Source organism: Pogona vitticeps, chromosome 10 (assembly GCF_051106095.1).
Source record: "Pogona vitticeps strain Pit_001003342236 chromosome 10, PviZW2.1, whole genome shotgun sequence".
Classification (NCBI taxonomy): Eukaryota; Metazoa; Chordata; class Lepidosauria; order Squamata; family Agamidae; genus Pogona; species Pogona vitticeps.
Window position 1 is genome coordinate 15,054,440 of NC_135792.1, and position 17,589 is coordinate 15,072,028.

General features: G+C 39.7%; 1 protein-coding gene and 1 long non-coding RNA gene across 11 annotated transcripts in view; one reads left to right on the plus strand and one right to left on the minus strand.

Annotated features, from left to right (window-relative positions):
• CARMIL2 (capping protein regulator and myosin 1 linker 2) overlaps positions 1–17,589 on the plus strand; it is a 161,360-nt gene that overhangs the window by 97,647 nt on the left and 46,124 nt on the right. For 6 of the 10 annotated variants that reach the window (XM_078380362.1, XM_020811449.3, XM_078380360.1 and 3 more), the window contains 21 exons: positions 1,357–1,427; positions 1,788–1,861; positions 5,658–5,733; positions 5,922–6,010; positions 6,904–6,998; positions 7,170–7,256; positions 8,564–8,673; positions 9,383–9,460; positions 9,591–9,667; positions 10,017–10,121; positions 10,334–10,403; positions 10,761–10,839; positions 11,619–11,715; positions 12,362–12,419; positions 12,571–12,746; positions 13,223–13,291; positions 13,552–13,645; positions 13,777–13,869; positions 13,995–14,120; positions 15,215–15,281; positions 16,304–16,575. In XM_078380362.1, coding sequence (XP_078236488.1) covers positions 1,357–1,427; positions 1,788–1,861; positions 5,658–5,733; positions 5,922–6,010; positions 6,904–6,998; positions 7,170–7,256; positions 8,564–8,673; positions 9,383–9,460; positions 9,591–9,667; positions 10,017–10,121; positions 10,334–10,403; positions 10,761–10,839; positions 11,619–11,715; positions 12,362–12,419; positions 12,571–12,746; positions 13,223–13,291; positions 13,552–13,645; positions 13,777–13,869; positions 13,995–14,120; positions 15,215–15,281; positions 16,304–16,575 — 2,063 coding nt within the window. Of the gene's footprint in view, positions 1–1,356; positions 1,428–1,787; positions 1,862–5,657; positions 5,734–5,825; positions 6,049–6,903; positions 6,999–7,169; positions 7,257–8,563; positions 8,674–9,382; positions 9,461–9,590; positions 9,668–10,016; positions 10,122–10,333; positions 10,404–10,760; positions 10,840–11,618; positions 11,716–12,361; positions 12,420–12,570; positions 12,747–13,222; positions 13,292–13,551; positions 13,646–13,776; positions 13,870–13,994; positions 14,121–15,214; positions 15,282–16,303; positions 16,576–17,589 lie in introns of those variants that run through there. The other 4 variants (XM_020811448.3, XM_020811452.3, XM_072980724.2 and 1 more) reach the window with 4 other exon arrangements.
• Positions 12,546–13,999, minus strand: LOC140702199 (uncharacterized). The gene is made up of 2 exons (XR_012081282.2): positions 13,789–13,999; positions 12,546–13,019 (listed from the first exon to the last, which is right to left on the minus strand). It is a non-coding gene; the product is annotated as an uncharacterized LOC140702199 (long non-coding RNA).

Consider the following 17,589-nt stretch of genomic DNA (forward strand, 5'->3'; position numbering starts at 1 on the left):
GCAATGGTTAAAGACAATGAAAACCCACAATAGTAAACTTATGAGGTGGGCTTTAAATCTGCAGGACTATGACTTTGAAGTGAAGGTGGTCAGAGGGTCAGTGAACTGTGTTGCTGACGCCTTGTCAAGAAGACCTGAAGAATGAAGACGGCGAAAGAAACATGGACTATGTATATATATTGATGACAAAAAGTTAAATGTACCTGTTTTTTGAACTTGGTTTGTATGAATAAAGGTAAATTGATGTAATGTATATGGTAAATGTTTAAATGCCTAATTGCTATGGTTAACTTAGAATGTAAGTATAAGTAAGTATGATATGGTATGTATAACTGTTGTTGTGTGTTTTATCCAGGTTGTTTTTTGGGAAAAAGCACCTTAGCTTTCCCCCTACAAAACAACTTATAAAGAGGGGAGGTGTTACATACAGCACTGATGTTACCTGTCTGTCATGGGTTTGGAGGGAAAGTTCCATCCTATGGGGAGTGGAAGGCGGGACATCAGGAGGAGGGGCTGTACTGTATATAAATGTGAAGCCTGTGTGGTGGAGGGAGACGCTGGGATGTGAAGAAGCAGCAGCTGGGAAGAAGAAGCTGGTGTGGGAGTCTGTGTGTCAGACAGGGTACTACTGTGTGTCAGAGTACCAACCTGATAGGTTCAGGTGTCTGTTGGTTAGCCAGAACTGATAGGTTCAGGGTCTGTGCTTCAAGTTAAGGGTTCTGTGTGAACCAAACTGTATGCATGTATGAATGAGACTAAGCCACGTTACTATATCTTATTCACCTGATTATTTTATTTTCCCTGTGTGGTGTTTTAAATAAACCTTATTCTTTTATTTGTTAAAAATCCATCCCTGGTCTGTGTGACTTCTTATAGGGAATGGTTGGTGGCAGCTTAGTTAACGTGTGGCAGATCCCAGTAGGTCTGGGTTTGTCACAAAGGGGATGACAGAGGATGAGATGGCTGGACAGTGTCATTGAAGCAACCAACATGAAATTGACAGAACTACAGGAGGCAGTGAAAGATAGGAGGGCCTGGCATGCTCTGGTCCATGGGGTCACGAAGAGTCGGACACGACTAAATGACTAAACGAAAACAAATCTTAAATGATCCACATAGAATCTGAATTCATGGCAATTCTAGCAGATGTTATGGCAATGCTTACGACATTCATTTATAATTTTTCTGAACTATACCTGAAGAAGTTATTGCATTAAACCCTTTCAATGAATGTGATTTTGTTGGTTGTCTCATTTAGTGCTATTAACTACAGTAATCTGTCTTTTTTTCTGAGCTATATAGATTGATGTTCAGTCTTGAAAGTTTTTTTCTGTTAACTGCATCTCATGTTTACAGGTGGATTTTCAGAGACATATGCTGCTCTCTGCGATTACACCAGCCTCCCTATACAGGAGGAGATTCAATGGGTAAGACAAACCAACAGAATCCATAAGAAACTAAAGTAAGAATATTTGTTGAATACAGAGCTGGCAGCGTATTCTCTAGCTGGTTTTTGTTAGGGTATATTGTATTACAATTTGTACTGAGAATTTGATGTTTCACAATGTATATGACCAATGTACCAAAAAAAACTGTTGTGTGTTTTCACTCTTTTTCTGTCTACCTCAGGGAATACCCAGTAAGATGCACTGGAGAGAAAAATAATTTGCTCCTAACATGCCAAAATAGTCATCATCCTAAGGCACCAGGAAATTATTTTTTATTTTGGCTGCGTCCCAAAAATTAGGGTTTGTCCCCACCCAATAATATATTATTGTGTATTACAGGATGTTGATAATATTTATCATGGTCAAGAAAGCAGAGAATTCAACTTACAGGATTTCAGCCATCTGCAAAGCCAGTAAGTCTAGAGAATGTGTAGTATTATGTGCCCTGACGTTGTATGAGATTCATATCATATGCTGTTAGGATGGAATATGAAAAATCCTATGGACTTCAATTCCCAATTGGTAGCATTCATGTTTTAGCGATTTTTAAAACACCACATAACCAAATTTCTTCTTCGTGGCCTCTGTGGATGCACACAAGAGGGTTTCTTCTAAGCCTATGCAGGACTTTTTGGACGTTTCTAGAGCTTCAAAAAGATTTGACAATGAGACAGCCCCTCTTAGAGCGCAAGCTCCACCCTCCAATCTTCCCCTCAGTTCCTTTTTTCCACGATTCCGGGCTTTCTTACCATGCGTTGAAGGACAAGCCATTCAACTAGCTACGGACAACACCACGGCTATGTACCATGTAAACAAACAGGGAGGCACACATTCACCCTCCCTTCTGAACCTCACAGAGGATCTATGGGAATGGTATTATCTCCACCACATGTTCCCAGTAGCTATTCATATATTGACAGAGCAAAAATTACATAGCGGATTATCTAAGCCGACTACCCACTTGGACACAGGAATGGACATTGACAATCAAATATTCCAATCTATTTGCCATCGATGGGAACACCCATCCATAGACCTTTTTGCTACAAAGCAAAATACCAAATGTCTCAGATACAGTACTGCTCCAGAGCCGGCATTGATCCCAGATCTATGGGAAATGCCTTCATGATAGACTGGACAGGGGAATTTCTGTACATGTTTCCCCCGATACTGTTAATCCAAAAATCTGTCATTCAAATAAGACAATATCAAGCAAACGCCATAGTCATTGCTTCATGGGGGCCACGATAGCTGTGGTTCACCCACTTCAGGTTGATGGCAATGGGCATATTCTATCTTCCGTCCATACCGAACCTCCTGTCCCAGAGCAGCGGGTCGATACTCCATCCTGACATCCACTCTCTGAAACTGACAGCGTGGAGATTATTCTCACCTTCCAACATATCCTAGATATTATAGATTGAGACTCTATAACAACAAATGGAAATCTTTCACAAAGTTTGCTAATTCAGAGAATCTAATTTAAATGCTGTAAGCCGCCCAGAGACCTTTGGGTAGTGTGGGCGGCATATAAATTAAATAAATAAATAAATAAATAAATAAATAAATAAATAAATAAATAAATAAATAAATAAATAAATAAATAAATAAATAAATTAATAATAATAATAATAATAATAATAATAATAATAATAATAATAATAATAATAATAATAATAATAATAATAATAATAATAATAATAATAATAATAATAATAATAATAATAATAATAATAATAATAATAGTAGTAGTAGTAAAACCAGTTTCACTTAAAATGATACTGTAACAGCCACCCTCAAACTCAAAGAGTGGTTGCTACTTTACTTTAAAACTCTGCTGCCACCAACCTATCCTTAAAAAATCATAAAAGGACAAATGTAACTTTGAAAACAAAAACTGGTTTATTGATTACAGGAAATAAAAATAGTAAATCACTGGTAACGAATCAATTAGTCAATCATTGTTCTTAAATCACTGGCTCACACAGACTATTTCTCACTGACAGACTCTCTCACTCACTATAACGAACAATCACTTTCAACTCTCAGCTCAGACTCTCATCTCCAATCTCTCCACACACACACTTCACCCTCTTTTTATACTAGCTCCTCCCCTTAAGTTCCACCCTCCGTCACACCATTGGCTGGTGACTCACTGCCCAGCTGTGATGGACATGTGATGTTATGTCTGCCCATTACAGATACATACCTTCATTCTTCACCTTTTCGACCTCGGACTCTCATGCTCCATGATTAAAGTCTATACAGTCATGCCCCGCTTAACGATTACCCCGCATTATGACAAATCTGCTTCACGACGATGTCTTTGCGATTGCAATTGCAATCGCAAAATGATGTTTTGAATGGGGGTTTTTCGCTTTGCGAAGATCGGTTCCCTGCTTCGGGAACTGATTCTTCGCATTATGATGATCAAAACAGCTGATCGTTGGGTTTTCAAAATGGCCGCTGGGTGCTCAAAATGGCTCCCTGCTGTGCTTAGGGATGGATTCCTCACTATACAGGCACCGAAAACGGCTGCTGTATGGAGGATCTTTGCTGGACGGTGAGTTTTTAGCCCATTGGAACGCATTAACCGGGTTTTAATGCATTTCAATGGGCTTTTTTATTTTCGCTTTATGACGTTTTCACTCTACAGCAATTTCGCTGGAGCGAATTAATGTCATTAAGCGAGGCACCACTGTATCTCAGCGATCGTAGCATACCAACCACAACAATCTCCGTCAGCAAAACTCTTCTCTCACCCAACACTAAAGAGATTTCTTAAGGGTCTTCAAAATATCAGACCCCCAAAACAATAAATTGTACCTCATTGGTCACTGCAATTAGTTTTGAACTCCCTCATTAAAGCACCTTTTGAACCAATGGCTACATGTGATGAAAAAATTTTCTCCCTTAAGGCAGCTTTCTTAATAGCAATAACATCTGCCAAATGAGCTAGTGCATTGACAGCTCTCAGATCAGACCCTCCATACTTACAGTTTCATCCTGACAAAGTCACGATGTATTTTGATGTTTCATTTCTTCCCATAGTTGTTTCAGACTTTCACATGAACCAACCTTTGATCTTACCAACCTTGTTCCCATCTCCTTCTACATCTATTGAGCGCACGCTCCACATGCTAAAGGGCTTTAGCCTACTACACCAACAGGACAAAAAGTTTCAGAAAGTCTCCAAGACTATTTGTATGTTTTCATGGCCCCCATAAGGGTGCTCCAGCATCACCCCAGACTATATCCCGATGGATAATTCAAGCTATATCGCTTGCATACAAAATTTCAGGCAAAACAATTCCTGAACGAATAAAGGCACATTCCACTAGAGCAATGTCAAGATCAGCTGCTCTTCATTGTGGAACAGATTTACCAAACATTTGACAAGCAGCAACCTGGTCCAATCTGTCAACCTTTATGAAGCATTATTGCCTTGATGTCAGAGCGAAGAGTGATGCTACATTTGGCAGGGCGATTCTGACATCTCTGCTACTGTGATGTCCCACTATTCGGTAAGTGAGCTTGTCAGTCACCCACTTGTGTGCATTCACAGAGGCCACAAAGAAGAAAGAGAGGTTACCTACCTGTAACCATGGTTCTTCTAGTGGACCTCTGTGAATTTGCACAATCCCTCCCTTCCTCCCCTCTGTCCATCACGTTGTCTTCTTACATACACATACAGTATTCTAATTTGATAGTGGCGGACTAAGGAAGGAACTGGAGGGCGGAGCTTGTGCTCCGGGGGGGGGGGATGTCTCATTGTCAAATCTTTTGAAGCTCTAGAAACTTCCAAAACATCCTGCACAAGCTCAGAAGAAACCCACTTGTGTGAATTCACAGAGGTCCATGGGAATCAATGGAAGAATTGGAGAATAGTAATGGATTCGGAAATCTGCATGTTAGGTAGCTGAAATGTTTAAACTTGTTCCGCATTGTCCTAGTTCAATAACCTTGTTAGGGCTTTCAATATAGATTAACTCTTTACCATGTTAATCATTTTTTCCCAACAACAAAAAAAAAAAACATTGGGTTTTCCCTGAGTTTTCTGCAGTATGAAAACGTAACTCAGGTACAGAGATAATTTAGAAACAGTTTAAAATACAGTTTCTTTGTGCTCGCAGGTTACTTTATTTTTTAAAATGCTGTTCCTTTTGTCATTTGTAAATGTGTTTAATAGTGTTGTTTTTCCTGATTCAGGGACTTAGCTCTTAGTGTAGCTGCTTTGTCCTGTAACCGGTGGTTCACAAAGCTATGTTGCAAGGATTTCAAACTGGTAAGTTTGGAAATGGTGGAATACCAAAATGCTTTAAAGAAGATGCATTCTAGGAAGAGCTTACATAATTGTATGAAAAGTACATAATTGCTAGGAAAAAAGAAAATAATAGAATTATATGTCTTTGATGCTTCTTTCTGTTTCATATCATGAAAGCTCAGCAATTGTTGACAATATATTTTTTGTAGAATCCAGACATTGTGAAACAGATCCTTCATGTGCTTGGCAAGTCAGTGATTTTGGAAGAACTGACATTAGAAAATTGCAGCTTGAAGTTGTAAGCAAGACTTGGGTTTGTAATTTATCAGATAATAGGTTAGTAAAGTATTTTTTATTCAAGGCATGACTATCCTCACTGCAAAAACCCTTGAGCTAGGTCAGAACTGGGAGGACCAATCCACAAAGACCCCATGGCCATTGTACACTTCTGCAGTTGCATCACTTTCTCAGCAGTAGAAACCATCAGTGCCCTTTTGCCAGTCAAAGATGGTTTGACTCCTACTTTACAAAAAAGATGTGCAATGACATATAGTTTAGCTTTGGAATAGGGACACTATGCCTCTTAAAATCTCAGACCTCATGCCATTCCGTTAGCCTAAAAAGCTTGACAGTTCTCCTAGTTTTTTCCCCCTGTCATTTAGCAGTAGTATCCAGTTTTTATTAATGAGAGCAACTATTATTTCTGGTGAGCACTCTATCCTTTCTGGCTTGGGAGGCCAAGATCAGAGCACTTCGTTATATCAATTTTCTTGGACATAATTTTCTAATAATGGAACATTTGATGTTACTTGAGGCTCACCTCAACTGGAACTTTCAGGTTGGTTATTCCCCTACAGGATGAAACTGGATAACGCTGTTTTGTAGTGTCACTGAGAAAAACATTAAAATTCATCCCTCAGCAATTAGAAAGATATTTAACGTGAGAGGAACTCACCAAATTTTGATAAAATGTGCATGGCCATTTTGAATCAGCTATAACATGATCAACCAAAAAAATGCCTTGAATTCATGGTATTTGACCACATAGTAACTGACCACATAGTCACACTTACTCTTAGACATTCTTGTGGACATTGTTGTAGACTCTTGTTAGCTAATTATAATTTTTGGACATGAGATGATCTCTCTCACTTTCTCTCATTCTGTCCCATATAATTTTCCTTTGTGCAGTGATTTTGCTCAAGAAATGGTCCAGGTACTGAGAAACCATCCACACTCTGCCTTAAATTCCATTAATCTCTCAAGAAATCTTCTAGAAGACCGAGGTAGTATACTTTCAATTTTGAAACAAATTTATTCATAAGCCCACAATGAAAGCTCGGCAATGTCTCCCACCTCTCTCTTGGTCTCCTTACATTGAAATTAGGGCCTCTTGGCACAATAGGCCTCATTGGTGTTTTAAGAAACATAGATGGATATTTGGTTTCTCTCCTTAGGGATAATTGCCTTGAGCCAGATCTTTGAGCAGTTCATCAAGAGTCCCCAAAGCTTGAACTTTGCCAAAACCTACATGACTCCAAAAGGTATAAAGGAGAAGCCTGGTGATATTGAAAAAAAAGTGGAACATCACATATTACTTATAATTTTAAATAAATACATTTAACTCCCTTCACTTGTCAGACTATGGAAGCAGGTTGGTTCCCCACTTTGCCTCCTAGAATTTGAGTCTAGCCCTGAAGATTCAGAAGTCTCTTCCAGGTATAAAAGTATATGTAAAATCTTGCACATTATTTAATTGCATTAGAAATTGAACTTCGTAGACAAAAGTTTTAATACAGTAAACAAAAAATAAATCCCTGCCAACTCAAACATTTAGTGTGTATCGTGTATATTTCTGTGCTATATGGTAAATTGTAATTCTAAATTAGTTTAATCAAGCCCTATACACACTTTGCTTTGCTCTGAAAGTTCTAACTACAATATGAAGCAGAGAAATTCAAGTAAAATTTCAAGCAGAGAAATTTGATTTAATAAGAAATCAAAAATGAAAACAGTAATCAATTGCTGTCACTCCACTTTTGCTAATTAACTAGTTAAAGGTAAAGGTAAAGGTAAAGGTTCCCCTTGACAATTTTTTTGTCCAGTCGTGTCCGACTCTAGGGGGTGGCGCTCATCCCACTCTTCAAGCCATAGAGCCAGCGTTTGTCCGAAGACAATCTTCCGTGGTCACATGGCCAGTGCAACTTAGACACGGAACGCTGTTACCTTCCCACCAAGATGGTACCTATTTATCTACTCGCATTTGCATGCTTTCGAACCGCTAGGTTGGCGGGAGCTGGGACAAGCAACGGGCGCTCACTCCGTCGCGTGGATTCGATCTTACGACTGCTTGGTCTTCTGACCCTGCAGCACAGGCTTCTGCGGTTTAGCCCACAGCGTCACCATGTCCCATTTCAATTAACTAGTTAAAGCTGGATAAAATTGGAAAAAACTGCTGAGATTTTGCTAAACTGTCACTCCATGTTCCCAAGAAATAATTTATACATTGCGTTTTTTCCCATCTAGTTCGCAATATTTTCACCCATGATAAATATATTTCAGCTTGTAAACAAGTTTTGTCTGGTTAAGGAGTGTTTCTTTTTTTTTTTTAAAGCTCATATCAACATCTAGGTTTGGGAAGCCTGACATTTTTGACATTCCACGTTGGCCACTGGTCACCTACAAATGGATTTCATACTTCTGTCCTACTGCAAAAAATTCTCAGGATCAGCTAGGAAAAGTTCGGGACAGCACAGGCATTGTGAATCTCATTTGTAATTCACAAATGACTCCTCGCAGATAAAACTTCGCCTTTTCCTGCATTTGTTCTCATCTTTTCTATTTCTCCCAGGAATAAATGCCCTTTGCCTCTCTCTGGTTTCCAGTGGACTATTCAGAACATCACTGTGTCACCTGGACCTTTCTGGGAACCCAGGGAGTCTAGTCAGTGAAGGTACAGGAGTAAGTATCTTGCTTCATAATCTCTCATTTCATAGGATATTTAGTATCTCGTTTTATAGACTGCCATTATCTACAGCCTCGTATTTGTTGAGGTACCTTCCTCTAATCTGTTATTCGAGGAATGCACCTGCATGCCAAGCAGTGCTGCTGCAGTTCAAAAGGTCCTCCAATTAAGTAGGAGAACCCCCTGGAACACTTGCATTTGAAATGCGGAGTTCTGAAATTAGTTTGGAAAATCAGTGATACATTTTCTCAATACCAGGAAGGAGTCATCTGATGAGCAAATTCCCATATGAGTCTTCCCATCAGAGGAACATTTGATGGTGACACAAGATGTGCTCTGTTGCAGGTCCTGTAATGGAATACTCTACCTTGAAAGGTTGTTGGACCCCTCTCTTCTATCAGTTGAAGATGACATACATTTAATAAATATGACAGAATCTATAGCTTCCCTCTCCTTAGATGTGTTAGTTTTAAATGCTTTTTTAATTAAGTAATGGATTTAAATATTATTGCATGTTTAATGTTTAAAACCTATTTTGTTTATTTAGTGTAACTTGTTTTAACATCAGGAGCCACTCTCACCAGTAATTACATAAAATAAATTCTAGTTTCTAACTTCAGTTTCAAGGATATGCCTAGGGAATTACAGCAATGCTGTTTTATTCCATTAACCACACTGCAAATTTTTATCTCAATATCCTTTTAGGGTTTGTCTTGTCTCCTGAAACAGCCAAATGCTTTGAGTTACCTCGATCTTTCTGGAACAGACTGTGCTTTAGATGTGGTGAGCAAAGCTTTCTTCATTTGAGGGCTTCAACACATGCTCTACCTGGTATCCGTTTGTTTGAAATGCACTAGCTTTTGCTACCTGTTTTTGACCTTTTTTTCTTAAGACTCTTATATCTCATTCCCAGATATTTGATGCTCTAGCTAGTGGATGTTGTGAGAATCTTATCCATCTAAAACTTTCCAAGAACATTTACACTTACAAGTAAGAACGCATAATTTTCTTTCCCTTTTGTTTTGTGCCCGTGTAAACTAAACGTTATGGAAATCTGAAAATGTTTAAAGTAAAACTACTGGTTCTAATATTAATCATATAACGGGAAGCAAGGATACAGCTGCTATGGACAAACACAAATGCCGGCTACCATGCTGATTAGGTATCTGGCTGCAGAGCCAGAGGTTAGGATCCCCCCAGTGTTCCCTTGACAAAGGCTGAACAGGTTCCTGTCATGGGATGGGATGTTTCGAAGATACATTAGTACTGCTAAAATTTAACCTCACTGAAGCATTTGGAATGGCAGGTTATACCTTAATCATACGTTTAATACTTCTAGGAGGAAGAAAAATGTTCCATCTGCAATCAGTGACTTCTTCAGCAACGCGTCTGTCCTCCAACATGTTTCATTAGCTGGAACTAAACTACCACCAGAGGCCTTGAGGTAAGCGATGGATGTGAACAGACTAGCAGGGGTTACAGGAGATAAAATGTCCTTAATGGTCAGAGTTAAAGGGTCGTTTTTGGCAAGGTTTTGGGAAAATCATCTTTCCAAATAACCAATCATGTATGAAATGAAACAATATTCATTGCATGTATTTGAGGTCATAAGGAAGTGGTGGCAAATGCATTAATTTCCTTTCCACTTTGTGACAGAGCTGTGCTACAGGGCTTGGCATACAACATACATTTGAACGGACTGCATCTGGACCTCAGTAGCTGTGAGGTAAAAAAAAAAAGTTTCTTCCCAAATGTGTCTTAATTTGCTTTTAGTTCTAAAAGGCAAAGGGCAGTAATGTCTGGATATTACTGCCCAAAGGTTTGTTACCACAATCTTCAGCTAGCTGAGAAAACTACAAACTGTGAAAATTTAATAGAAGATTGGGGGGGGGGATGCAGGATTGCGATTTTTTCACTTGTTATTTGTGGAAGGTTGCTATGAAGACAATCATTCATGGAGACTCTGCACAATCTCCAGAACCCAGACTTAATAATTAGGGGAGCTATGTTCCATATTTTCAGGAGAGGACTGTTGGATGTGCAAGGATTATTAGTACACATTTCTTTTATCTTTATTCCAAAGCTGGGATCAGCAGGTGCCCAGGTCATCCAGGATCTAGTGTCAGATGCCAACATCTGTGATTTGAATTTGTCGGACAATGGTAGGTCTTTCAGTTTCACCTATTTTGTCAGGAACATCTCCCATGCAGTTCTCTGAAACCAAATGTGTCTGTTAGCCTACAGTGGGGTCTTGACTTGAGAACTTAATCCGTATTGGAAGGCGGTTCTCAAGTCAAAAAGTCTGTAGGTCAAGTCTCCATTGACCTACAGTGCATTGAAAACCGATTAATCCCGTAACAGGCCGTTTTTGTTCCATTTTGTTTTTTTTCCTGGTCTGTAAGTCAATTCTCAGGCTGCAAGTCAAACCTAAATTTTGCGGCCAGAGAAGTCTGTAACTCAAAAAGTCTGTAAGTCAAGCCATCTGTAAGTCAAGGGTCCACTGTATCTTGTTTCAGACATTACATTGATTGGCAGCTGTAGATATTATTGTCTTTTTTAGATAGTCTTTTAAAATTTTCTTTTCACGTTTTCAAAAAAGCTGTAGATATTATTTTCAACTCCCAGCTTTCGCTAACCCCCTTTTCAAAAATATTTTTTGTAACATTCTAGGAATAAGAAACCATGAAAAAAGACAAGAAATATAGCCAATACACAACTTAAACATTAAATCAAATACTATGGCTTTGGTAAAACCATTCCTTAATCTTATAACTTTGAATATGTAATAGTTCTAATACTTTGATGTGATCTTGTATATTACTTTTGCTATTTGTATACAGGAAAATTACATTAACTAGGTCTTAGTTTTGATTCACACAGCTTGACTTTTGTTAAACTTTAGTGGTAATCTTTACCTATCAGCAGGTAATTTTTTCCTTAGGTTTTGATTGTGACATTGTGACACTGGTGCTGGCCATCAGCAGAAGTAGATCTATCAAGCACGTTGGCCTAGGGAAGAATTTCAATATCCGGTCCAGGTGAGCACAGCATTCTTTGAAATGACATTTAGTAGTACAGTGGTGACTCACAAGATGATTGCCTCACAAGACGATTAATCCACAAGACTATTAGTTTTTGCGATCGCTGTTGCGCTTCACAAGATGAATTTTTCTATAGATGATTTGTGCAAGACGATGATTTTTCCCCATTGAAACACATTAAGTAGATTTCAGTGCATTCCAATGGGGAACCGTGTTTCGTAAGATGATGTTTTCGCAAGACAGCGATTTTCGCGAAACGAATTAACATCATCTTGAGAGGCACCACTGCTAAATACACGTGGATTACAATTATTACTTTTTTTTTGTTACGGTGTTTGTTTATATTTAATTTTTTGCACTCACTTTTCTATAAACCTAAAATGGCTCACAAACGATGAGATCATGCATTATTCTTTTCAAAACAACCCAGCAATAGCAATGAGCTCGCTGCAATCTAATTGTGAGGCACCAAAAATGTATCTGAAGAGCAAAGCACCATTTAAACTTTTGGTACCAATGTGGAGCAAACAAAATTTTATATTGCTAATGTTCTTTAATTAATCAACGTGACACATACAGTAACTGCAGAGAACAAACCAGGTATAGGGTCAAAGTGGCTTTTTCTTGTTTTCCCCCCATACAGGGCAACCCTGGTGGATACTCTACACCGAATTGTTCAGCTGACTCAGGATGAGGACTGTGTATGTATGGCACTTACATGTGCTTCAACAGCCTTTGGCCATTATGCTCAGATAGTTTCACTAAGCTGTTATCTTGTTAAACTCTGTGTCTATAGTTAGCTGTCGTAACAAGCAATATGAGTAGTCACAGCAAATCTTGATTTTATTTCAGTTTATTCAGTCCATATCAGTGGCAGACTCGCACCTGAAAATGGGAACCAGCATTATTCTAGATGGCTTGAGAAGCAGCCGAAGTTCTCTTGCGGTACTTGATATCAGTGGCAATGGTATGGGAGATACGGGTGCCAAGTTACTAGCAAAAGCTTTGTCGGTGAATACAACACTCAGGTGTGTTAACCTAATTTCTTTGCCCCTAGATCTGTACCACTGGGACTGGGTTGGATACAAGAGTTCCCTTTCACATTGTTTTCAGTGCTCTCAATGCTTCTCGAAATAAAAACAGCTTCGGGTAGAGGGACAATATCTGAGGGGAAGCAGATCTGTAGGCTTTCATACGGATATACTTTTCATCTCTGTATTTCCTGCCATTCTGAAAAAATAGGATTGGTCCATATCTGCTAGCGTGTAATGGGAAACAGCTTTGGAAGATGGTATTTTTGCCTAATGGTTTAAAAAATAAATAAATAAATGATTAATTCTAATGCCTAAATTACTATTTTTCCAAAAACATGTACAAGGGTTTTAAAAACATATAGCAAATATTAGAGACTAAGAGTTTTTAATGTTTTTAAATTGCTTGAAAATGCAAAATAAAACAAATGAACAAAGAGCCTGACATTTTGTCTGAATTCATTTTCTCATAGAACTCTAATTTGGGACAGGAACAATACGATGTTGTGTGGATTCCTTCATTTCACTCACGCTTTGGAAAGGTATCACCTTAGTTATTGTGTCACTAGTAATAGCTCAAAATGTATTCAAATAAATGTTGGTGTCAGATATCTTGCCACATTAGGCATGTTGTGTCTGAATGAATATACAATGTATTGTCAAGGCACCTACAATATTTTTATGCTAACATTAAAATACTTTTATGATGTATGGCTCATCACTGCATGTATAATTGCATATTTTTGTCAATTGTCTTTGCCAATCCATTGTAGCTGAGAAGGAACTAATGTATGTTCCACAGGAATTTTACACTAAAGATTATGCCCTTACCTATGGTTGATGTTACTCAAGTTTACCGGAGCAATCCAGAGAAAATGAATGAAATTGTGCACAAGGTAACAAAAACGGAGGTATTGTTTGAGTAGGGAAACATGCTCAGTTTGGGATGCCTGTTTTCCTAAGCTGAGGGACCTACTTAGGTTCCAATGTGCTAAACTGTCATTTTCATATATTGCCATGCTTATAGATACAGTCTTACCTTGCAAGGAATCAAATGAAAGAGGCCCTGGTCCCTAAAGAAAGACAGAAGAGCAAAACATATAATGGAAATCAGGAAAAGGTAATTTCTGACTCAAGAGCCCCGAAAAACGTTACTCATCTTGCTTACTAGCTTTTATTCTGGATGGTACTTCCTAAAGCCAGTTTGCACCTAGTGTACAGTCTTAAATTTGTTATTCTTTACAGACAATGGATGCATACCATTACATGAAGACACACATTGAAATGCTAAGCTCTGTGCAAGATGTGGAAGTTAAAGCAGACATCCAGCAGGCAGAAGAAGTCATAGAAGATTCAAACCTTTCCACTGATGTAAGTTTCCTGACAGCTTCATTCTGAACTTGAGTGTCATACAATGGAGACAAGTCCAGATATGAAGCCTGGGTTGCAATTGCCAATGGATACATTCTAGCACTACCAATGGGTTAAGGGGATTGCCATAATGAAGATAGCTCATTTTGAATGAGATCAGAAGTACTCTCCACTTTAACACAAAACTTCAGCAGAAATTGGAAAGCTTACTTGAGAAAGTTGCTTGGACCTGCTACAGAGAGTTCCAGGTTAATTGTAATTGCCAGTGAGGAAGAATCTGCCACTTTATTGTATGACAAAAACAGAATGTGTATGTCACAGAAATCCTGCAATCACAGGAGATAATGCGGAAGCAACTTTAGTCCTTTGAAAAACAATTTGTTGGTTTTAGTCTTTTGAAAACCAACTTGTATCTAATGAAAACTATGGTCCATGAAGACTTGCCATGAAAAACATTCTAAACCTTCTAACCCAATTTCTGAACGCTTTTTTTCCATATACAGTATATGCAAGACCTATTGTCACCTGCTGTGAAATCTTAGCGAGTTGTGAACGCAGCTTTCATGACGTCCATTCCTTTCTCAGTGCCATCAGCAGCGGAAGTGCATGTGAATGCTTAATTTACATGCACGATTCCTAGCTTGAATTGCTTACCAGTAGATATTATTGTAAAATTTTATAATTACAGGGTTCCAAAACCAGCAGTGAAAACTGGACCCTTTCTTTGCTGAGGGAATTTTGGAAGTAATGTAGTTTTCCTAGTGCTTGATCATAGGAAATGGACAGGATCATCTATGAAGGGAAAATTAGAATGTTGTGGAGTCTCAGGGCCTTGCTTTCTATACCCTCTGTGCTATGTACAGTAAAGTTTCCTATTGACAGACCATGTTTCAGGACTTATTAGGTCTGTATAGTATTGAATCTTCATGAAAAGAAGTGCAAAAAGAAACAAACAAACAAACAAAAAAGGATCACAAAATAAAACTCTGCACATTTACCATGCTTCTTCCTGGCACTGACCAGCTTGCCTTGTCAATGATAGCATGGGCCGTGGCTTCTGAGATCAACACCTGCATTGTTTTCTCTCTCCACAGTACAAACTGGCAGTGCAATGGGAACCCAGCTGCTCCATGGACCCTATGCCAACACTGGCTGAAAACAGTAAGGCTCAATACTGTAAAAATGTATATGACTGAGCTTCTAAAATTCACAGAAGTGCTTCTTGGCTGAATATGTGTACAAATACATAGGTGTACAAATACATAATGGCCCAATTGAGAGGAAAATGTTCTGCTGTTCATAGCATCATAAAGCACTCAATCTTGTCTTATTGACGAGTATTTTAGCTGATGCTCTGGCATTTTATACTTCCATATAATAATGTTCCTGTTTATCACCATTACCACGGCTCCTTTTCTGGTACAACTGAACAGGAAGGGAAGAGCAACTGTACAACTGTTATTCCTCTTCATTACCTGTTAGGAGTTTGTAGTTTACACCACCTGATTACACTGTGCATCCCGATGCTAATAATATGTATGCTTTCTATTAAAAGACAATGGCATTTAGTGAGATGATATATAGCAACTGAAGTGATAGCAAAAAAGGCAGCTGTGGGTTGCTGTGAAGCCATAAGGGTAGTTCAGTGTGGAGTGCAATGTGGGGCAACACAGGATTGGGTTTAGAATAACTCCTTGCTGTTCCCATGCGAGTGGGTAGCTCTGTTGGGCTCATGACATGTCTAAGCTTTTGGTATAAAATAAATAAATGCAAACAAGCAAACGCTGAAAAAGCTCTGTGCATTTCAAGAAATCTAGTTTGGAAAAACAGATGTAACAAGTGCTCCAGGCAGCTTCCACTTATCAAAGCAGGAGCCAGCCAGAGCATTAGGTGCGGGCACGTGTGAAAGGGGACCCGTCCGTCGCCAGCTCCTTCAGACCAGCCCGGCTCTTCCAATCGGCACACACACACACACCCGAAGGGTACCCGAGCCCACTTCGCAGCAGTCGCCAGTTCTGCTTCATTGGTTCCGCCGCCTGGCGCGCAACAAGCCTCCCTGTGTCGCGGCAGACGTGGCTGCTTAGCGGCCGCCTGCTCTCCACCTGGCGCATTCAGGGGGATAATTTGCGCGAGGGGGGGGGCTTTTGTGACCCTCCTTCCCCCCCCCCCCCACTTTCTCCCAGGTCTGTCGGCGCTCGCGGTCAAGGCAGAGGCAGAAGAGAAGCAAGCCGAGGCTCCCCGAGCTGAGCTGTCACTCCGCGGCCGGGCCTCCGCGAAGTCACGCCCTGCCGCCACAAAGGATGCTGAGGCGGGGAGGGGGCGGCTTCTCTCCGCGGCGCCTCCATCCGCACCATCCCTTATGGACCTGCCGACTGCAGGAGAGAAGCTGGAGCATTACTCCCGAGACAGGCCCAGGCCCAACCGCAGGAACCGGCAGCCTCCCAGCAAGCCTCGTGTAAGTCCCCCCCCTTCCTGTTTTGTTTCTTTGCGGATGTACAAGGTGTGTGTCTGGGGGGGGGGGGCGCGCCGCGGGATGTCTGTCAATACACGATAGTCCAACATGCCTTATTGGGTGTCGCCGGCAACCCAGCAGAAAGAGCAGCTGTCCGAGTATGTGCTCTGCCGGGCACGGAGTCGGTTGTTTATGGAGATGCAGCATTTTAAGGCTGGAAATATCTCAGTGCTGCTTAGGTTTATATTTTGGGCATTGATGAAAAGATCCTAAAGGTACCCTGCCTGGCAAAAACTGCAGTCTGTATCACCCTGTGAGCATGTTTTCTTATGATAAATTAATTAATGGGAATTTACGGAGATTTAAACTTACATACTGCTGCATGGCCTGCCTACTTTTCCTGGAAAAGCTGCGAATTTCTGCTCAAGGTAGATTCCAGGGTTTAAGTGGATCTGTACATGTTTGGTACTGATTTGATTTTTTTTCCAAACGAAGGAGATAAAGTGAAGATGTTTAGCTCCAAGAGATGATCTGTCATTTGTACAATTATCCCTTAAAAGAATTATAATTTATTTCACCCCTTGAGGATGGAAAGATGAACAAGCAGGCTTATGATGCAACCAACCTTTTATGTTTGGAAACTAGTGAGAAAGAAGTATTTACCTCAAGCAGTGGGTGTGTCCATTGCTTAACCAATAGGCACCCACATTATTATGCATAGTGTTATTATCTCTTGGAAGATGCAAGGCTGAGCTTGGTATCATGTGAAAGCTGGTATATGCTTCTTCCTTACCTGTTTATTCAAGGAAAGTGATTTTGAAGGGAAAATGAGGACATTGTCCAACACTTTTGTGGTGACCTCCACCACAGACATTTCAGTAGCATTATGACCATATGTGATTGGGTATAACTGCACAGATTTCTACATCTTCAAGGTTGAGCTGGACCAGACAATGATGTTTTCTGACGTTATTAGCTGGTCATTAGATTTATACCAGTGAGAACCCATAATGAATT